At 44.8% G+C, this 22,967-nt stretch overlaps 1 protein-coding gene across 2 annotated transcripts in view; it reads left to right on the top strand.

Annotated features, from left to right (window-relative positions):
• The window catches only part of USP43 (ubiquitin specific peptidase 43), an 86,159-nt gene extending 76,167 nt beyond the window's left edge, over positions 1-9,992 (top strand). For both annotated transcript variants that reach the window (XM_033184564.1, XM_033184563.1), the window contains exon 15: positions 8,254-9,992. In XM_033184564.1, the coding sequence (XP_033040455.1) occupies positions 8,254-9,290 (1,037 nt within the window). In that variant the 3' untranslated portion in view covers positions 9,291-9,992. The remainder of the gene's footprint in view (positions 1-8,253) is intronic.
• The last annotated feature ends 12,975 nt before the right edge of the window (positions 9,993-22,967 follow it).

The following is a 22,967-nucleotide window of genomic DNA, read 5'->3' as shown; positions in this document are numbered from 1 at the left end:
AGTGAGGCTGGAGAATCACTTGAGCCCAAGAAGTGGAGGTTGGAGTGAGCCGAGATCCCATCAGTGTGCTCCAGCCTGAGTGACAGAGTGAGACCCTGTTTCAAAAAAAAAAAAAAGAAAGACTAGGAGGCCGAGGCAGGCGGATCACTTGAGATCAGGAGTTTCTCCATAGCTTGGCCAATGTGGTGAAACTCCGTCTACTAAAAACGCAAAAATTAGTTGGGCATAGTGGCGCGTGCCTATAATCCCAGCTACCTGGGAGGCTGAGGCAGGAGAATCCCTTAAATCTGTGAGATGGAGATTGCAGTGAGCCGAGATTGCGCCTCTGCACTCCAGCCTGGGCGACAGAGTGAGACTCCATCTCAAAAAAAAAAAAAAAAGAAGAAGAAAAAAAGAAAGAAGAAAAAGAAAAATCCAGCTTTTTTTTTTTTTTTTAACTAAACCCGGGCAAGACGAAAATCTAGCAAATCTAGCATATAAGTTTTCAAATAGTGGTGGGTAGCCCTTCTTCCCACCGTCATGAGTTTGCAAATATGTAGGAGAGAGTGGTTTTTTTCTGTTTTTTTGTTTTTGTTTGTTTTTGAGATGGAGTTTTGCTCTTGTTGCCCAGGCTGGAGTGCCGTGGCGCAATCTCTGTTCATTGTAACCTTCACCCCCCAGGTTCAAGCAATTCTCCTGCCTCAGCCTCCCGAGTAGCTGGGATTACAGGCATGCACCACCATGCCTGGCTAATTTTGTATTTTTAGTAGAGATGGCATTTCTCTATGTTGGTCAGGCTGGTCTTGAACTCCCGACCTCAGGTGATCTGCCCACCTGGGCCTCCCAAAGTGCTGGGATTACAGGTGTGAGCCACCGCACCCGGCTGGGTTTTTTTGACTGTCAAAATTAGTAGAGGTGACTACTGGCATTTATTCCCCAGGTTGGGGGCAAGAATGCTAAGTGTCCTGCAATGCCCAAGAGTAGTCCTGCTCAGTAAAAAGTCACCACTGCAAAACACCAGCAGCTCTCTGTATAGAAATGCTGGCAGCCTGAGAACACCACCTTTCTGGTAGCCCTGGTTATGAACATCATAATAATGAAGGAAACTTAAACCAAAATGAATGGATCCAAGTTTTTTAGAGACTGCAACTTATATAATTGAGGTGGGTGTGGGGAAAGGTTCTATAAGAAAAAGAATATAGAAACATTTTACTTTTGCAATTTTTATACAATCATGACCATGTAAAAAAAATGGCTAGGGGTCCTTCCCAGAGACCTCCTCGTAATAAGGGGCCCTGAAAGTTAAGCTTTCATAGCTTCTCAGTATGGGCACTTCTGATGATAAATTTCCTCTATGGTTTTATCGGGCCTCAAAGGTTTTCGTTTTCTCTTTTTAAGCACTTTCCAGATAGTATTTCATTTCAGTTTTGATTTCTTCTTTGATCTAGAGGTTATCTGGAAGTCTCAACTATTTCAGACTATTTTGGTCAATTTTATTCTTTGATTTTTGTGGGTTGTGATCCAAGAATGTGGTTTTCAAAAATTATTCCCTTTTTCAAGTCAGACGTGCCGCAAGGTCACACATTAGTCCCTTTTTGTGGTCAAGTACATGATTACTATTTTGTAAATGCTCTGTGCGTATGCAAACTAATGTATATTGTCTATTTGAGGGATGTGAGCTTTATGTCTTAACTATTAAATGTACCTTCTCTGGGACTCCTGGCAGAAATGAAATATATGGAAACCTTCCTGTATAGCTGTATCTTTTTTTTTTTGAGACTAAGTTTCGCTCTTGTTGCCCAGGCTGGAGTGCAATGGCCCAACCTTGGCTCACCGCAATCTCTACCTCCCAGGTTCAAGCAATTCTCCTGCCTCAGCCTCCCCAGTAGCTGGGATTACAGGCGCCTGCCACCACACCCAGCTAATTTTTTTTTTTTTTTTTTTTTTTGTATTTTTAGTACAGACAGGGTTTCACTATGTTGGCCAAGCTGGTCTCAAACTCCTGACCTCAGGTGATCCACCTGCCTTGGCCTCCTACAGTGTTGGGATTACAGGCGTGAGCCACTGCACCCAGCCTAGCTGTATCTTTAATCAAGAAATCCTTGCGTTTTGATAATTTTCACTTTATCTTGTTAGTTGCTTTGTTACTAGGTGTCTACGGGTTTATGACTATTAGCTCTCTTTTATAAGTTGTGCTTTTTATCATTATAATGCGGTTCTTTATCCCTGCTTAATGTTTTCAACTTTAAATTCTACTTTGTCCAAGTTTAATAATCCCACCCTTTTCTTCTTTCTTTTTGCCTTCTCTCTTTCTCATTTGCCTGCTGTCATTTTTTGCCCCTCTCTTGGGCTTTGGGAACCTTTCTTTTTGAGTTAGTTTTAAGTGGTTTCTGGTCAACAGCCTGGTGCTGGGTTTTTTGTTTTTTTTTTTACCGAAAATTCAGAGGCTGTCTTATAACTGGAGCCTTCCGTTCATGCCGACTTAATGGAACAGCTGCAAAACTTGATTTTGTTCATTTCATTTTTAAAGATTTTCTGTGGCTGCTGCTGCTTTTCCTTTCCTTATTGTTGCTGATGTGAGCGTGTTGCTCTTTGTTTCCTGGTTCACTGGGAAGTTCTGCCGCTCAGGTCACAAAGTAGCAATTTGTTAATCTGCTTTCTCTGTCTCAGTATTTAGAAGCCAATTATTTCCTGCAAGGTGCTGTATTTCACCACTGTCTTCTCTCCTTCCCCCCCCCATAAGATGAGAAATATATAATATATCTGTTGTCAGTCTTTTCCCTGTCGTTTCCCCCAAAATGAGAGCTTTGAAAGGCTTTCATGTGCCTCCTCTGGTCTCTTGCGAACTCTTAGATTTTGCTGACAGGGCCTAGTACTTTCTACTCCAGACGGTTATCAGAACGCCCCTCGCAGCACTTAACTTTATGTGACACATTCTGGGCCGTCTGTCCTGCATATAGGGTGGTGGACGGTACCCGGATTGCAGGGTCCACTGTGCACCACTATTTTTCTCCTCTTTGTCACCTCCCCGTCTTGAGGTGGTAGGTCTGGTTCATTCGAGTGTGTGTGATACGTTCTCAAAATCTTTGCCCAGCCGCAAGTATTTCCTTTCATTTGGGAGTGAATGGCAGCTTGGCTGGTTGCACGACTCTTGGGTCGCCGTTCTTTTCTCTCAGGCATCTGAAGCTGTTTTCCCACAGCCTCCCTGGCCCCAGGGTTGCAGGTGAGAAAACCAGGCTTTTTTTTGTTGTTTATAGAAGAGTCATTTGTTTTTTCTGGTTGGAAGCTTTTAAGATCCTCCCCTTGACCTTGGAGTTTAGAAATTCTCCCAGAATATGCCTAAGCACCGGTTTTTGTTCTTCAACCTTACCTAGAACTTGGGGGTGCCTTTTGTTCTACAGACTCAGGCCTGTCTTTAGAGAAATGTCTTTTGGTTTTTGTGTAATGATTGTCTCTCCTGCTTTTGATGTTTTTGTGATTTGCTGTTGAGTCTCCTGGATCTGTCTTCTGAGTCTCCTGCCTTTTTCCTTGTAGTTCGTTCCTTCCTCCCTCCCCCCCGCCTTTTTCTCTCTTTCTCTCTTTCTTTCTTTTTTCGAGATGGAGTCTTGCTCTGTGGCCCAGGCTGGAGGGCAGTGGTACAATCTTGGCTCACTGCAACCTCCCCCTCCCGGGTCCAAGCGATTTTCCTGCCTCAGCCTCATGAATAGCTGGGATTACAGGCGCGCACCACCACATCCGGCTAATTTTCGTGTTTTTAGTAGAGACGGCGTTTCACCATGTTGGTCAGGCTGGTCTTGAACTCTGCTGCTCTGGTCCAATTTGTTAATTGCTACTTTGACCTCATGATCCGCCCATCTCGGCCTCCCAAAGTGCTGCGATTACAGGCGAGAGCCACCGCACCCGGCCTCCCTTGTAGTTTCTATCTCTTGGTCAGTCACGATTTTCAGTCCCTGCTTTTTCGGTGTCTTCCTTGAGATGCAAGTTTATTGATCATTTTAAACTGTCGCGTTTCCGCTGGTGGCTCTGTTTCATCAGCGGCCAGCTCCGATGGTTCTGTTGATTCTTCTCGGACTGCCAGACCCCCTCATGCATGTTGCTGTTTTCTTTTCTGCTCCACCCTCTCTTGCATGGCAGTGGCTCTTGGAGTAATGAAAGGGGCAGTGGCTTTGGCTCCCAAGGGCTGGTGGTGTGACGGCCAGCCTTTTTCTTCCCCGCTTCGTCCTGCTGGTTCAATATCGGAGGTGGAGAAGCTTCAACTCATCAGTGTAGCTTTTTCTTATGGGGACCAGAGGAGAGCTGGGGGGTAGGCTTGTCCTGGGTTGCACCCTGACCTCCATGCAGAAATGGTCATCAGGCTGTGAAGTAATTGTACACGGCTTAAGAAACATCATATGGGGCCTGGCATGGTGACTCACACCTGTAATCTCAGCACTTTGGGAGGCCGAGGCAGGTGGATTACTTGAGGTCATGAGTTCAAGACCAGCCTGGCCAACATGGTGAAACCCCATCTCTGCTAAAAATACAAAAATTAGCCACACGTGGTGGCAGGCACCTGTAATCCCAGCTACTGGGGAGGCTGAGGCAGGAGAATCACTTGAACCTGGGAGGCAGAGGTTGCAGTGAGCCAAGATCACACCATTGGACTCTAGCCTGGGGGACAAGAGCGAGACTCTGTCTCAAAAAAAAAAAGAAAAGAAGCATTGTATGGTATCATATATTCTTCTTGCTTTTGCCAAACCTCATAAAGACAGGTGCATCCTATTATTTTCCCTCAACTGTATCCCCAGCATTGAAGACAGTCCTTGGCACATAGTAGGTGCTTATTAAATATTTTCTGAAGGAGTAAGCAGGTGGATGTATGAAGCATGATGGAAGCCCTGGAAGAGACAGAAGGTACTCAACTAGGAAAAGTCTTGTTCTGTGGTGGGAGGGCGGGGGGGGCACTAAGCATGGCACCAAGAGGTCCCCAGCCCTGTTCACAAAACACATGAGTTTGGATTGATGTGTATTGCATTAGCCAAAAATAAAAAAGTCATGTAGAAATCAAGGTGGCCACACAGGGATAGGAACAGATGTGGCTGTTTTCAAAGCAGCACCTGCTGGCTCCAGAGCTGCAGTGTGGAGGGGGTGTCGGGGGACTGTGCCTGTCAGCTGCACTGGTGCCATCTGCATGGGTGGGGGGGCTCTTGTGGGGTCCAATGAGCACATTATGAATGCTGCGGGGCTTATGTCACCTTCAGGAAGAAGGTAACTGCCTGTGTCTTTAATGCAGTGTAAGGCTCTAGCCTCTTCTTGGTTCTCATTCAAGCCAGACTGGCTGGAAACAGAATCTTCTTGGGGTGGGGTGGGGCGGGGGTTGAACCAGAATTAGTGCCCAGGGGTCTCTGAACACCACTGTGTTCAGCATCTGTCTCCCAGCATCCCAGAAGGTTCGTCCATCTCCCCAGCGGAGGGGTACCGGGACTTGCACCCACCCTGGGCAGGAAGTGACTTAGTAGAGAGGAAGTGTGATATGAGCATGGAGGCCTCTTATTCCCTTGTGTTCTTACGCTGTTTATTTCTCAATTTTATTAAAGCCGTCACTGTCTCAGATCCTGTTATCATAGCCCAATAAGTGGAAGGAGAATAAAGATAGGGATGCTTTTTCACTGCCGTCTTGAGAAAGAGGAGACGCGAGTTCCGTGGGCATCTGTGGTTCCCATGAAATGTAGCTCAGGCGTTGATGTCAGCCCTGGCCTCAGACCCTGTCCTACCAGGAAGAAAGGAAGAACTGCTATTTCGGGCAGCAGCCAACTCCTCTCGCCACCTGCTGGGGCTCCAGGCAACATGCTCTCATTTTGAAAGGCTAAAAGTCACAGCTTTGTCCTGCTAATACAAAGCGTCCCTTTCTGCCCTTCCCAGGGCTGTAGAAGAGAGAGAGAGATAAAAAAAAAAGAGAAAGAAACTTCACACACATCTCAGACTGCAGAATATTTCTTCCCCCCAAGGGCTGCGAATTAAATAGGGTCAATCCAAACCAAAATTACAGAGTATTTTGGGTAAAATTGTGTCTATGACTGGTAATCTAAAGAAATGCTTTGAGAAAAAAAAAAAAAAAAAAAAATATATATATATATATAACATTCTCTATGAAAAACCTGGAAAGTCAAATCCTTGAGATGCTTTCTAACTCCTTTTGGAGGTAATGGGCTTTCTGCTTCTTCCCACTCCCGTCATTTCTCCAGGGGTGCTTGGTCCATGTGCACCTTGCCTCCCCTGCATTCCTGCAGCATTCACTTTCCTGCGCCTCCTTCCTTTGCCCTTCCTGAGCTCTCACCCGCGCACCTGACAATCCCTGGCCCCTCTCTGTGTCACACATCGTGTTGGCTGTGCTGCTAACAGGGGGCGTTTTATGGCAGCAGTTCTGCTCCCTTTTGGAGCTTCTCTGTTTCATAGTTCGTTCTGGCTGTTAGAGCAGAATACCACGCCTGGGCAGCTTATCCACAACAGACATGTCTTCCCCACAGTTCTGCAGGCTGGAAGTCTGAGGTCAGGGTGCCGGCATGATGAGGCTCTGGAGACGTTCTTCGGGCTGCAGACAGCTTCATGTGTCCGCACATGGCAGAAAGAGAGCTGACTAGCTCTTTGGCCCCTTTTTAGAAGGGCGCTAATCCCATTCATGAGGGCTCCACCCTCACGACCTAATTACCACCTTATAATACCATCATCTTGGGGATTAGAGCTTCAGTGTATGACTCTCAGGGGACATAAACCTTCAGTCCACAGCGCCCTCAGACACTATGAAGAAGTGGCCACCCGGGGGGCAGAGCTCAGAGGTCACCTTGCAGTGTTTCTCCAAATGTGTGTGACTGCCATGTGGACTGGGTGTTTCAGTTGTGCCAGGTGGATTTTGTGTCTTTCAGCAGAAGATTTCTTTCTCAGTGATTGCAGGCATCATGTAAAACAAGGTCTTTTTTTTTTTTTTTGAGACGGAGTCTTGCTCTGTCGCCCAGGCTGGAGTGCAGTGGTGCGATCTCCGCTCACTGCAACCTCCGCCTCCCGGGTTCACGCCATTCTCCTGCCTCAGCCTCCCGAGTAGCTGGGACTACAGGCATCTGCCACCACGCCCAGCTAATTTTTTTGTATTTTTTAGTAGAGATGGGATTTCACCGTGTTAGCCAGGATGGTCTTGATCTCCTGACCTCGTGATCCGCCAGTCTCGGCCTCCCAAAGTGCTGGGATTACAGGCGTGAGCCACCGCGCCCGGCCAAAACAAGGCATTTTAATGGTACAGTGACTGATGACTGAGAATTTCTTTCCTTTTGTTTTTTTTTTTTTTTGAGACAGAGTCTTGCTCTGTCACCCAGGCTGCAGTGCAGTGACATGATCTCAGCTCACTGCCACCTCCGCCTCCTGGGTTCAAGCGATTCTCCTGCCTCAGCCTCCTGAATAGCTGGGATTATAGGCATGTGCCACCGTGCCAGGCAAATTTTTGTATTTTAGTGGAGACAGGGTTTCACCATGTTGGTCAGGCTGGTCTCAAACTCCTGACCTTGTGACCCGCCCGCCTCAGCCTCCCGAGACTGAGAATTTAAGCAAAAACACATAACTTTGGTTGTACATGTCCTTTTAGAAATGTTGAGATATAGGAAAAAAAAAAAAATCCATCACAAACAGCACTGCCATGGCCCTATCCACACCTTGTTTTTGGCATCTATTTCTCTATTCTTATTTGTATGTTTTCACATGCATGCATAATACATGCACGTGTATGTATTTTTACAAGTTGTATAGGTTGGTGCAAAAGTAATTGCGGTTTTTGCCTTTTTTTTTTTTTTTTTTTTAAATACAATTTTTTCTTCTTTTTTAGCCCAGGGTAGGATATCAGTTTCTTGAATTTGAAAAATACAAGGACCTAATATGACCTGGAAAAGCAGCACTTTTGCTAGGCATTCCGTTTCATGGGAATATTTAAAGATGGATGAAACTCATGTTCATTCTTCGGGCTAGATGCCCGTGAGACTGAGCGTTGCCGGGTGTCTGTGCTGCCCAGCATGTAGATACCTTCTTTGGCACTGGCTTACCCTGTGGCTTCAAACGTGTCAGTGGATATTGAGGAAGAGTGGGTGAAACCATTGCTGTTCCCCAAAGGCGGGAACCCTCTGTGACTTCTTCACTGCTGTGTCTCCAGTGCCCAGCGCAGTGCCTCCCACATCAGCGGTGCTCAGTGAACGTGAGATGACTGGCATTTAGCTGTAGGGTGCTTGTACACTGACAGTCTTTCTGTCTTTTCAGGAGGGTTGGAGCCCAGGCGTTTGGTACGGGGCGTGAAAGGCAGAAGCATTAGCATGAAGGCACCTACCACTTCCCGAGCCAAGCAGGGACCGTTCAAGACCATGCCTCTGCGGTGGTCCTTTGGATCCAAGGAGAAACCACCAGGTGCCTCTGTCGAGTTGGTGGAGTACTTGGAATCTAGACGAAGACCTCGGTCCACGAGCCAGTCCATTGTGTCACTGTTGACGGGCACTGTGGGTGAGGATGAGAAGTCAGCATCGCCGAGGTCCAACCTCGCCCTTCCTGCTAACAGCGAAGATGGTGGGCGGGCCATCGAAAGAGGTCCAGCCGGGGTGCCCTGTCCCTCGGCTCAACCCAACCACTGTCTGGCCCCTGGAAACTCAGATGGTCCAAACACAGCGAGGAAACTCAAAGAAAATGCAGGGCAGGATATCAAGCTTCCCAGAAAGTTTGACCTGCCTCTCACTGTGATGCCTTCGGTGGAGCATGAGAAACCAGCTCGACCGGAGGGTCAGAAGGCCATGAACTGGAAGGAGAGCTTCCAGATGGGAAGCAAGAGTAGCCCCCCCTCCCCCTATGTGGGATTCTCTGGAAATAGCAAAGACAGTCGCCGAGGCACCTCTGAGCTAGACAGACCCCTGCAGGGGACACTCACCCTTCTGAGGTCCGTGTTTCGGAAGAAGGAGAACAGGAGGAATGAGAGGGCAGAGGTCTCTCCACAAGTGCCCCCTGTCTCCCTGGTGAGTGGCAGGCTGAGTCCTGCCATGGACGGGCAGGTTCCAGGCTCACCTCCTGCCCTCAGGATCCCAGAGGGCCTGGCCAGGGGCCTGGGCAGCCGGCTTGAGAGGGATGTGTGGTCAGCTCCCAGCTCTCTCCGCCTCCCTCGTAAAGCCAGCAGAGCCCCAAGAGGCAGTGCACTGGGCATGTCACAAAGGACTGTTCCAGGGGAGCAGGCTTCTTATGGCACATTTCAGAGGGTCAAATACCACACTCTTTCTTTAGGTCGAAAGAAAACCTTACCGGAGTCCAGCTTTTGATGGAGCATATCAGTATTGTGTGACGCTGGCGTTCTTGGGACTTTGCCAAGCAACTGTAGGCAGCTTGTGTTGAAAGTGGGTTTCCAGGAAGCCAGTTGTCTTGTAATCCCTTAAAAATTGTGTGTGTGTGTGTGTGTTTTGGGGGGGGGGGGTCTCCATATCTAGACTTCTAACACCCAAGGTCCACATAACCCAAGGTCCAAAACCTTCCTGTATCATTGGGTGCTTTGCTACAGTCTGGCCACTAGAGGATGCTATTGGGTCAATATTACCAGTTTCAGGGCAAGAACTGGTATTTACTAAAGAGCTTTGGATGTGGGTAAACAAGGTGAGCCTGGTTAATAAGAATCTTCAAAGTCATGTCAAATACTGTCATTGGCTTTTCCTTTTTCTTTCTTTTTTTTTAAACATTGTGGACTTAAATAAAAATATTTTATTTTTAATGCTTTACTGGGATAAGCATTAAATATACCAAAAAAAGAGAAAAAAACAAAAGAATGATAGTGATGGTAAGCCAAGATTCTAGCAGAGAGAGATGGGAGATAAATGGCTGAGAGTTCAGGTGAATATTTAATATATTACAAATTGTATTAAAGTTTTTCAAGGTATTTTAAAAATAACTATTTTGATACTAGAAAAAATGTTCTTTTTTTAATTTAAATGAGATATATGTACAATTTTAATAAAATCCTGTCCATGAAACACGCATGGCTGTCTGAATTATTCAGGTTTGATAAATGACCTTGTTTCATTCCTGCTGAGTAAACTTGGTTCGTTGCTTGCTATTGCTATCAGAAAGTAGTTACTTGAATTCTTTCTAAAATCTAAAAGTGCTTTTCGTTCCAATGACTTGCTGTTTTCTAAAGAGTGGAAGCCTCCTCAGGCCTCTCTCTGGAGGGCTTGTACTTGAAAAAACACAAGTTCCACATCTGCCTGACAGATAATTAGTTGACTATCCCATTTCCTAAAGGTCTGCACACTCTTCAGTAGCGACTCTTACAAATATCCTATCATTTCTTACTTAGAAGCTACTAAGCCTGACCCCAGGACTGGGGCCCAACAGTTGAGGTCACCTGTACTTAAACAGTCCTTTTTCTGCAAATACTTCCTTTTTTGATGGTAAACATTTGTTCAAGACACCTGATCCCAAGAATTAAGTCTTCCCTCTTACATATTAGTGTGACTCATTGACATGTCTCTGCTACATTTTTTTTCCTTAAGAAGGAAGAATGGGCCGGGTGTGGTGGCTCAAGCCTATAATCCCAGCACTTTGGGAGGCCGAGGAGGGCAGACCACCTGAGGTCAGGAGTTTGAGACCAGCCTAGCCAACATGATGAAACCCTGTCTCTACTAAAAATAACAAAAAATAGCTGGGTGTGGTGGCGTGCACCTGTAATCTCAGCTACTCAGGAGGCTAAGGCAGCAGAATTGCTTGAACCCAGGAGGTGGAGGTTGCAGCAAGCCAAGATCGCGCCATTGCATTCCAACCTGGGTGACTGAGACTCCATCTCAAAAAGAAAACCACAAAAAACAAACAAAAAAACAAGGAAGAATGGAGTCCATTTTTTACTGCAGTGAAAAAGACAACTTACCTTTGATCAAAGCAACAGTTAGAAGGTAAAACTGAGATAACAGAGAAAGCAAGAAGACCCAGCCACCTGACCCCAGAGGACAATATGGATACCAGTAAACCTGTGTGTTTGCATTGCAAAAGAAGTCCATGTTTTCTTCAAGTCTTACACTGAGGTACGCTTAGGCACTGTGGAAGACATGGTTGTCCAAGTCCTCTTGGGTGAATAGGAGTCTAGGAGTCTTCCTGCTTTATCTGGTTCTTTCTCTTCTGTTGACTCTCAGAGCAATTTGTCACATTCAGTTTCCATGCTCTTCCTAAGCTCAGTCTCACTTTCTTCCTCCTCCAAGAGATTGGATTGGAACTCAGAGATGCACCTCCCTGGCTTCTCTCTGCTAAGGACTCAGCCTTTAGAATAGTCTTGGTTTGTTGGGATATCATGAGAGGGTCCCAGGCCTTAGCAGTGTTCTCTGTAACACATTTACTCTAGGCTCTGAACCGTGGAGGTTCAAGAAGAGGTAATTACACTTGACCCCTGATGGATATCTATCCATCTAGGGTCTGTAACAAGGATGCCTGAGGCACCCTTGCATGCCCTTCCCTGAGGTCGCTTCTCCCTCTAGAAGGACCTGGTAGAAGGCTGTGAGAACAGAGCATGGGAAATGGTTGAGTCCAATTTCTGCCTGGGTTGGAGGCAATAGGGTCATGGTTCCAACCTTGGCCATGCATCTGATGATAGGCTGCAGGCTTCTGGTCAAGTGATCCTTGAGGAGAAAGCATGGGAGAACCATTGGATGCTTTTTTCCTATCACAAAGATCCTCCTGGGGATTTCCAGCTAGGAGTTAGAGAAAAGTTGAAAGCCATTGAGCTAGAGAGGAGCATAGCCAGAAATGGAGCTAGCTCAGGATGGCCAAAGGGGCCCCAAAGGGGCCTCCCATTCTTTCTCTGGAAGCTCAGATCCTCTGCCTGGATCTGTTCCTGCTGTCTGAGGCTGGTTGCCACGTCCGACCTGCAGACCCTGGCCGAATGATGGATGAAGGAAGGCACTCAGACACAGGTATCCACTGAAAGAGCAGGCTAGGGGACCGGGCCACTTACAGACCCCAAGGAGGGTGCTGTGAAGAGTCAGCAGCCGTGCCCTCGACAAGCTGGTCCTGTGGGCATTTGTTCAGCACAGATTTAATGACAAAGGCTTTGAGTCAACACACATGTGGGTAATCAGCATGGTCGCCCTCCCCAGAGAGAGCAGTCCTGCGTGGATGATTAAAGGCCAGGTTCCTTGTGACAGAAAACCAAACTCCGCGTATTCTCACTCATAAGTGGGAGTTGAACAATAAGAACACATGGACACAGGGAGGGGAATGTCACACACTGGGACCTGTTGTAGGGTGGGGATTGGGAGAAGGATAGTGTTAGGAGAAATACCTAATGTAATTGACGAGTTGATGGGTGCAGCAAACCGTGGCACATGTATATCTATGTAACAAACCTACACATTGTGCACATGTACCCTAGAACTTAAAGTATAATAATAACATTTTTAAAAGGCCAGGTTCCAAGGCCTAAGTAAACGAACTTATCTAGATAAGTTTCTTTACATCCCCTTATTATCTAACCTAAGCTTTCAGGCAACGAATAAGAGAATCTGACTGCCTTCAGCCAAGTCCTTTTCCGAAGCTTTGTAAAACCTCTTGGCCTTCCAAGAAGCTTTGCATCTTTCTACAATTTTTCCCATCACCCTGACTGATCTCCTACACTTGGTCACTGGTCTGATGGTCACAGCCCATTCCTGACTCGTAAAGTGTCTCCCAGGTTTGAGGCCCCTCCTTCTTTATCCTCCACTCCTGCTCTTTTCCACTAGTGGAAGGAAGGTCTTGCAAGTCCAGAGTCTTGGGCTGAGCAGTCATACAGGTAGCGCCAAAAGCTCCAAGGGCCCACAGGGTCAGAGAAGAAAGCCAGGAAGTCTAGAGGAGGAGAGGCCATAGCCCATAGGAGTCATATAATTACAGTTCTAGCTACATCTCATCAGTAGGATATCACCTGCAGTGAGGCACCACCAGCATGATGTCCTGAGGAATGGTGAGCTAATCAAGCACGTGCTGACTTGATTTCATCCTAGAGCTGCAGAGATCGCAGTTAATAATTACCGCTGAGCAGCATTGATATAGTACTTAACTGTGGGCAAGACACTCTTCTAAGCACTTTACGATATTAACTCATTTAATTCATAATAAACTTTTGAGGCTGGTACTATTATCTCTGTTTTACAGGTGAAGAAACTGAGGCACAGAGAGATTAAGTAATCTGCCAAAGGTCACACAACTAGTAAGCAGCAGTGCCAGGGCTTGAACCCAGGTAATGCTGGCTCTGGAGTTCCTTCTCTGAATTACTGGAAAAAGCCATGCTGTCCCTCTGAAGATATACTACTAACGCTGTCAGTTAAACCAAGTTGCTTCTGGTATTCTCTGTTCATCAACATGGAGAAAGATGCATTTTCCAAATCAATAGCTCATTCTCAGGTGTCAGGAGCTGTATTTACTAATTCCAGCAAGGAGACCACATCTGGTCTCACTACTTGATTAAGTCTTTGATAGATACAGTTATTCTCTAAGTCCCATTAACCTTTTGTACCAAATGGGCGAGCTGGGTAGAGATGCGATAGGCATCAGGACACAGCAGGTTTTAAGCCTTTGTGACCTTATTGCTGATTTTTCTAGGGATGCACTTTTGCTTTTTTTTTTTTTTTTTTTTGAGACAGAGTCTCGCTCTGTCGCCCAGGCTGGAGTGCAGTGGTGTGATCTCGGCTCACTGCAAGCTCCGCCTCCCGGGTTCATGCTATTCTCTTGCCCGAGCCTCCCAAGTAGCTGGGACTACAGGCGCCCGCCACCATGCCCGGCTAATTTTTTTTTTTTTTTGTATTTTTAGTAGAGACGGGGTTTCACCATGTTAGCCAGGATGGTCTGGATCTCCTGACCTCGTGATCCTCCCGTCTGGGCCTCCCAAAGTGCTGGGATTACAGGTGTGAGCCAGTGTGCTCGGCCTAAAGCAATTTCTATTCTAGTTGGAAGAGACAAAGAAACAGTAAACATAACTAAGGTAATTTTAGGTACTGTAAGTATATGAAATTTAACAGGATCGCATGCAACTCGGCCAGGGGAAACCAATGTGGGCATTTGGTTACTTGCTGAGGTCAGTCAACTAAACACTCAGAATATTGAAATATCCTAGGAAAGAACCCGGTTTCCACTGGGTCTGCCAAGATGTAAACTGAGGTGACGAATCCATTTATCACCTGGCCACCATAAGCTCCTGTTGAGACTGACAAAACCCGGTGTTGTTCTGGCTGCCTGGGGCTGAGTGTCAGTCCAGGCAAATGGCTGCAGTTTCTTTTGGGAATGGCTGGGAGGAAGTTTTATGGAGCAGATGTGGAGTCATAGAGAATTCTTCCTCAATAGTACCCAGCCATCCTGTCATGTAAGGGGGTCTGGATTCATGAACTGAATCAGGTCAGGGAATTAGATGAAAAGTTAAGACTCTTTAACGCAGATTAGATATCTAGTTTTCTATGTATGAGCATTTTTGCTTTGAAATAATTAAGAACTGAGTAACAGCTGGGTGCAGCAACTGATGCCTGTAATCCCATCACTTTGGGAGGCCGAGGTAGGGGGACCACCTGAGGTCAGGAGTTCAAGACCAGCCTGACCAACATGGAGAAACACCGTGTCTACTAAAAATACAAAAATTAGCTGAGCATGGTGTGGTACATGCCTATAATCCCGGCCACTCGGGAGGCTGAGGCAGGAGAATCGCTTGAACCTGGGAGGCAGAGGTTGCAGTGAGTTGAGATGGCTCCATTGCATTCCAGACTGGGCAACAAGAGTGAAACTCCATATATTTAAAGAAAAAACAAAACAAAACTGAGTAGTCTGCCTGTGAATTTAACTTCTGGAACACCAAGTCACCGCCAGCATTCTCTGTATGTCATACCATCCCTGGAGATTTGATTCCATGACTGTCCACTTTACCTCTAATGGTTAATTGACCACTTTGGGCTTCTCCTATTGCCCCCAAGATCAAGACCCTCATTTGAACAGCAGCCCTATCCAGCAGAATTCCTGTTTGACTTGAGTACAGACATGAAGTGCTATTTATTTATTTATTTAGAGACAAGGTCTTGCTCTGTTGTCACCCAGGCTAGAGTGTGCAGTGGTGCGACCACAGCTCACTGCAATATCAACCTCCTGGGCTCAAGCAATCTGCCCACCTCAACCTCCCAAGTAGCTGGGACTACAGGCGCACACCACCATGCCCAGCTAATTTTTTTGTATTTTTGTAGAGACCGGGTTCCCCCATGTTGCCTAGGCTGGTCTTGAACTCCTGGGCTCAAGCAATCCACCCGCTTTGGCCTCCCAAAGTGCTGGGATGACAGATGTGAGCCACTGTGCCCAGCCCATGAAGTACTTTTTAAGGACCTCTTTGCTTACTTCATTTTATCTGTCACTCCTGGCAAGGATGAAGCACTGGGGGATGTGAGAAGTGGTGTGGGGGAAGAACACAAGGGAAAGCCACACCACCCTCCCTGCCTGCTGAAGTCTTTGAATTCCTGCCTTTTAATTGGTGTATTTTGATTTCATTTCTTTATGACCACAACTGTGTTGGCCAGACCAGCAAGCCCTTAGAATCACAGCAGGCTGACTTTCAAACTAGATCTATAGGTGAATGTATTCATATTAATACATTGACTCATATCCCAAATTATATTTTGTCTGTCTTGGCTGACTAAAAAATTCATCCCCTGAAAAAATTTCCCCATTTTAAGAAATTTCTGTTTTCTTTTTTTTTTTTTTGAGACACAGTCCTGCTCTGTCACCCAGCCTGGAGTGCAGTGGCATGATCTTGGCTCACGGCAGCCTCCGCCTCCCGGGTTTAAGCAATTCTTGTGCCTCAGCCTCCCAAGTTTCTGGGACTATAGGTATGCACCACCACGCCTGGCTAGTTTTTGTATTTTTAGTACAGATGGGGTTTCTCCATGTTGGGCAGGCTGGTCTCAAGCTCTTGACCTCAGGTGATCCACTCACCTCAGCCTCCCAAAGTGCTGGGATTACAGGCATGAGCCACCGTGCCCGGCACCCATTTTAAGACTAAGGCTTCTGCTAGATAGCCCTCACTGCACCTCGCCTCCCACTTCCAGCCTTATTTCATTCTAAAAGCTATGCTGAATTCTGACTTTGGTTACTAAGGAAGAAACAATGAAAGATGGGGCATGAGGGAAATGATTAGCCTTTTCCCTAAAAGGGAGCTATAGTTTAATCAGACAAGAAGCGAAATGGGGATAATTTTAGAAGAGACCAGAGACTTAACAGAGCCCTAGCCTTTTGAATCCTCCCAGATATCCCAATTTCAATGGTCCCACTCTTTACCAAGCAATTCCTTACCTTTCATATAAGAGACCTGGAAAAATGGCCAGTTCAACCAGCAGCCAGCAGCCTATGGAATCTAAGAATTTATTTCTCACCAAACCTGAGTCTTGAGATTTCTTTGCATACTCTAGATACAAGTCCTTTTCATAAGTATCTTTGAAATAAGTATCTTTGAAGTATATTTTTCCAGCCTGTGACTTGTTTCATAAGTATCTTTGAAATATATTTTCCCAGCCTGTGACTTGCTTTCTTATTATCTTAATATAGTTTTTTAAAGAGCAAAGTTTTTGAGTTTGAAGCAGTCCAATTTATCAATATTTTTTGGTAGTTTGTATCTTTCAAGGAATTTGCAAATTTTGTCTAAGTTGTTCAATTTACTGGAACAAAAAATTCCCAATATTATTCTGTGGGAATCTGTCTAATCTGTAGTAATGTTACGTCTCTCATCCTGGACATTGGGAATTTGTGTCTTCTCTCTTTCTTACCTGACTACTCTGGCTAGAAGTTTATCAATTTTAAAAAATCTTTTCAAGAACCAGCATTTGGTTTCCTTGATGTGTGTGTGTGTGTGTGTGTGTGTGTGTGTGTGTGATTTCTATCTCATTTCTGATATTGCTGTTTTATGTCTATTACATCCTTTCTCCTAATTAATTTGGATTTAATTAATTAATTAATTAATTAATTTTTTGAGATGGAGTCTCACTCTGTCGCCCAGGCTGGAGTGCAGTGACCGGATCTCAGCTCACTGCAAGCTCCGCCTCCCAGGTTTACGCCATTCTCCTGCCTCAGCCTCCCGAGTAGCTGGGACTACAGGCGCCCACCACCTCGCCCGGCTAGTTTTTTGTATTTTTTAGTAGAGACGGGGTTTCACCATGTTAGCCAGGATGGTCTCGATCTCCTGATCTTGTGATCCGCCCGTCTCGGCCTCCCAAAGTGCTGGGATTACAGGCTTGAGCCACCGCGCCTGGCCTAATTTGGATTCAATTTACTTTTTCTATTTTTTTTAGTGAACACTGATGTAATTGATCTGAGGTCTCTTTTCTTTTTTCTTTCTTTTTTTTTTTGAGACATAGAGTTTTGCTCTTATTGCCCAGGCTGGAGTGCAGGCTCACTGCAACTTCCACCTCCTGGGTTCAAGTGATTCTCCTGCCTTAGCCTCCTATGTAGCTGGAATTACAGGCACTCACCACCACGTCCGGCTATTTTTTTGTTTTGTTTTGTTTTTGTATTTTTTAATAGAGATGGAGTTTCACCATGTTGGCCAGGCCGGTCTTGGAACTCCTGACCTCAGGTGATCCACCCACTTCAGTCTCCTAAAGTGCTGGGATTCCAGGCGTGAGCCACGGTGCCTGGCTGACCATGGAATTCTAACAGATATCCTGAAAGATGAAGAGGGTAGGAAAAAAGTGAAGAGCAATGAGTCTCATAATTTATATCATTAAATCTTAATGATATAAATCAAGATAAAATACAGTTGGATCATGGAATACTATGTAGCCAGAAAAAAAGAATGAAATTATGTCCTTTGCAGCAACATGGATGAACCTGGAGGCCATTATCCTAAGTGAACTAACTAAGAAGCAGAAAATGAAATATCTCATGTTGTCATTTATAAGTGAGAGCTAAATGATGGATACACATGAATGTAAAGGTGAAAATAATAGACACTGGGACTGCAAAAGCGGGGAGGGCATGAGGAGACTGAGGGTTGAAAAATTACCTGTTGGGTACAGTGTTCAGTATTTGGGTGATGGGCACACTAGAAGCCCAGTCCCCACTGTTACACAATATACCCACGTAACAAACATGCATTTGTACCCCCGAATCTAATCTTTTTATAAAGAGATAAAATACAGTTGAAAACTTAAAATATTGGCCAGTTGCGGTGGCTCACGCCTGTAATCCCAGCGCTTTGGGAGGCTAAGGCGGGTGGATCACTTGAGGTCAGGAGTTTGAGACTAGCCTGGCCAAGTGCTGAAACTCTGTCTGTACTAAAAATATAAAATAATTAGCCAGGCGTGGTGTTATATGCCTTTAATCCTAGCTACTCACAAGGCTGAGGTGGGAGGATCGCTTGAACCTGGGAGGTGGAGGGTTCAAGTGATTCTTCTGCCTCAGCCTCCCGAGTAGCTAGGATTACAGGCGCCGGCCACCACGCCTGGCTTATTTTTTGTAATTTTTTTTAGTAGAGATGGGGTTTCACTATGTTGGCCAGGCTGGTCTTGAACTCCTGACCCTGTGATCCACCCACCTCGGCCTCCCAAAGTGCTGGGGTTACAGGTGTGAGCCACCACGCCCAGACAGGGCTCAGATCAATTTTCATAGAGCCGACAGTGAAGCTTAAATTGGAAGGCAATACATTGATACCTGGCAACAAGTAAATTTTTCCCATTCTTATTTTGTAAATGAATGGGCATCTCTTATGGGGTCTCATCTTTCTGTAGGTAGCTCAATTTCTGTGTCCTGTCCTCCAGCCTTCCAGAGATAATACTCCTTTAACTCTGTCTGCAGGGACCAAACGCCCAACTGGTATTCAGTTCCAATAGTCCTTTGTGCTGTTTGGCTTCTGTTCACTGGTCTGACTTTGAAATTCTCCTTTTTTACTGGCACCTGAAGAGATCCCTTTCTTAATTTTGAGCTTTCCTATATCTTAAAAATTTTGTTGTTTTATTTTATTTCTGGAATCAGAGGAAGAAGTCCTTTGATTCCATTCAGCCTGCCATATTGGCTGGAAGTTGACTCGGAGGTAGTGGGCAACAAAGAAAATGAACACAGACACAGAGATGGGGAAGAGAATATCTTACATGTTGGTATGCAAAGTCATGATGTGGTTTTGTAAACACAAAAACAGACGGGACCACCTCTTAGCATTGTCCTCATAGAGCAGATAAACTTTGCGTCTGAATTGGCCTCTTGATTTTCTTTTTTTTTTTTTTTTTTTTGAGATGGAGTCTCGCTCTGTGGCCCAGGCTGGAGTGCAGTGGCCAGATCTCAGCTCACTTCAAGCTCCACCTCCCAGGTTCATGCCATTCTCCTGCCTCAGCCTCCCGAGTAGCTGGGACTACAGGCGCCCGCCACCTCGCCTGGCTAGTTTTTTGTATTTTTTTTTTTTTATTGGAGACGGGGTTTCACCGTGTTAGCCAGGATGGTCTCAATCTCCTGACCTCGTGATCCACCCGTCTCGGCCTCCCAAAGTGCTGGGATTACAGGCTTGAGCCACCGCGCCCAGCCAGGCTCTTGATTTTCTAAACAAGTGAGTATCCTTGCAAAAGAAGAGAAAACGCCCTATATTCTGTATGAAATGTTTACTGCTTTTTATTAACTATTAACCAATGTATGACCATAGTAAAAAATTTCAAATACATGGAAGAGTTGAAAGAATAAATAATGCCATGCGCACAATGTAGCCAGAGTCCCAATACCTTTCCCAGAAGTCACTATCACCAGTTTGGAGTGTTTCTTCCATATTTCTATATTTTATTTGTGCATTCCCCTTGTATAAAGAAAAATGTAACTTTCGTTTGTGTGTATGTTTTATACATAATGAGAACATGATGCATGTATTTTTTTGCAACTTGCTTTTATGACTTGGAGATATTTTCATATTGTCTTTTATGGATATACCTCACCCTTTTCCCTATGATTTTTCTACAGCAAGCACATCTTTCTTCCCCTTAGTCATATGTCTGCATGTCACCGATCTTACTCCTGAATCCAGCCGTGAATCCATCACTCAGACCCAGCATTTCAGCATATTACTCTTGGCCACAGTGTTGGAAAAAGAAAGTGGGGTGAGAGGTCGTAGGAATTGTCTCAGGCTCATGAGTGCCAATCTTGGACTTTGACTAAAAATTTTTTTTGTTTGTTTTGAGACGGAGTGTCACTGTTGCCCAGGCTGGAGTGCAGTGGCGCATCTCAGCTCACTGCAAGCTCCACCTCCCAGGTTCACACCATTCTCCTGCCTCAGCCTCTCGAGTAGCTGGGACTACAGGCGCCTGCCACCACACCCAGCTAATTTTTTTTTGTATTTTTAGTGGAGACGGGGTTTCACCATGTTAGCCAGGATGGTCTCGATGTCCTGACTTCGTGATCCGCCCGCCTCAGCCTCCCAAAGTGCTGGGATTATAGGCGTGAGCCACCATGCCCGGCCGACTAAAATTTTAAGAAAAACTGATGCTTTGTATTCTATAGTACTACAGGTAGTAAGGATTACTTAACGCCTATTGATGGGCATTTCATTTTATCCCATTTTTTGGTTTCGTTTTAAACAAGGGAGCAACAGAAATGGTTATGCTCTTCTTTAATTCAAGTTTTCATGAATGAGAAAATTATTCAAGTCCTTCTGTATTGCTTTCCTTCACCTAGGTCTTGCACATGACTTTTAATATTTATTCCCACATATTTGATAGTTTTCATTGCCATTGGAAAGGGAACCTTTTTCTCTATTACATTTTCAGATGGCTTTTTTTGGTATGTGTGCTACAGAGTCTCACTCTGTCTCCCAGGCTGGAGCGCAGTAGTGTGATCTTGGTTCACTGCAACCTCCATCTCCTGGGCTCAAGCGATTCTCCTACCTCAGTCTCCCATGTAGCTAAGACTACAGGCATGAGCCACCACACCTGGCTAATTTTTGTATTTTTCATACAGATGGGGTTTCTCCGTGTTGCCCAGGCTGATCTCAAACTCCAGAGCTCAAGTGATCCACCTGCCTTGGCCTCCCAAAGTGCTGGGATTACAGGTGTGAGTCACCATGCCCGGCTGTTTTTTGTTTTTTTGTTTTTTTCGTTTTTTAATTGGATCTTGTGTCTGGTCAACTTGACTTTGCTATAAGTGATTCTCTTATTAATACTAATTTTGTCTCTTCCTTTTAAGTGTCCATACTTTTAATTTTCTTGTGTCTCTGTACTAGTTATGACCAACAGTATTGACTCATTTGTGGTGATGAAAGCTAACATCCATGGCTAGTTTGTGACTTTAGTATTTTACCTTTTAGGAATGATATTGGTTGTAAATATCCTTCCTTTGTGTTCCTTTAAGAAGTTGAGACCTTAGGCTAATATTTTCTTAAATTAGGAATAAATGTTGATTTCTCAATTTTTTTATGGTGAAACGATCATGTTATTTTTCATAAATGTTTAAAGTGTGTTTATAATGTGTATTCTGTGAGTACAAGTTTTATAAATAACTTTTTTTTTTTTTTGAGACGGAGTCTCGCTCTGCCGCCCAGGCTGGAGTGCAGTGGCCGGATCTCGGCTCACTGCAAGCTCCGCCTCCTGGGTTTCCGCCATTCTCCTGCCTCAGCCTCCCGAGTAGCTGGGACTACAGGCGCCCGCCACCTCGCCCGGCTAGTTTTTTGTATTTTTTAGTAGAGACGGGGTTTCACCGGGTTAGCCAGGATGGTCTCGATCTCCTGACCTCGTGATCCGCCTGTCTCGGCCTCCCAAAGTGCTGGGATTACAGGCTTGAGCCACCGCGCCCGGCCTATAAATAACTATTACATCAAATTTATTGATCAAAAACTCATAACACTTTACTTTTTTTACTTGATCTATTGATTTTTGAGAAGACTATTATTCTATATTATTATGATTCCTCCACTGTATTTCCTTATGTTTTTGCTTTATATTTAAAAACACTATCAGATGGCTGATTTATCTATTTTGCTTGTATTGTCACTATAAAATATCTCCTTTTTACTTAAATTTTATTTTGCTCATTATTTTGTTACACCTATGTTCTTTTTGTTAGCATTTGACAAGTGTATCTTTCAATATTCCTTTTTTAAGGTGTGTCTTTTGTAGTACCATACCGCTGATTTTTTTTGTAAACCTAAATCAGATGATCTCCGTCTTTTAATGGGAAATTTAACTCTATCTCATTTATTGTGATTACTGATAGTTTGGACTTATTTTTGCTTCCTTTCTGTCTTTTATTATTGATCAGATCAAATTTCCATTGTTCCTTCTTCAATAATAGTTTAAAAATGTATGTCTTATTTATATCCTAGTGTTTACATTAACATTTTATTTTACATATTATATTTTTCTATCAGTGGTTAGATTTAACCAGTGCAAGACACAAATCTTTTTTTTTTTTTTTTTGAGACGGAGTCTCGCTCTGTCTCCCAGGCTGGAGTGCAGTGGCGCAATCTCGGCTCACTGCAAGCTCCGCTTCCTGGGTTCACGCCATTCTCCTGCCTCAGCCTCCTGAGTAGCTGGGGCTACAGGCGCCCACCACCATGCCCGGCTAATTTTTTGTGTGTGTGTTTTTAGTAGAGACGGGATTTCACCGTGTTAGCCAGGATGGTCTCGATCTCCTGACCTCGTGATCCACCTGTCTCGGCCTCCCAAAGTGCTGGGATCACAGGCGTGAGTCACCGCGTCCGGCCAGGACACAAATCTTAACAAATTACTTCCTTTTATAAAAAAATTATTTTGGCTACTCCTGGACCTTTCTAATTCTAAATACATTTTAGAATCAGTTAGCTAATTTATACACACATACACATATATAATTGCTAGGGTACTGATTGGGATTTTATTTAATCTATAGATTGGTTTGGGGAGAGTTGACATTATAGTATTATTTAATCTTCTAATCCATAAACATAACCGTCCAACTGTTTAGGTCTTTAAAAATTTCTCTCAATAACATTTGTAGTTTACTGTATAGAGCCTTTACATTTT

This window comes from Trachypithecus francoisi, unplaced genomic scaffold, assembly GCF_009764315.1.
Source record: "Trachypithecus francoisi isolate TF-2019V2 unplaced genomic scaffold, Tfra_2.0 Lachesis_group20, whole genome shotgun sequence".
Classification (NCBI taxonomy): Eukaryota; Metazoa; Chordata; class Mammalia; order Primates; family Cercopithecidae; genus Trachypithecus; species Trachypithecus francoisi.
The sequence above is the reverse complement of the archived record's forward strand: the minus strand, read 5'-3'. Positions and strand labels throughout refer to the sequence as shown.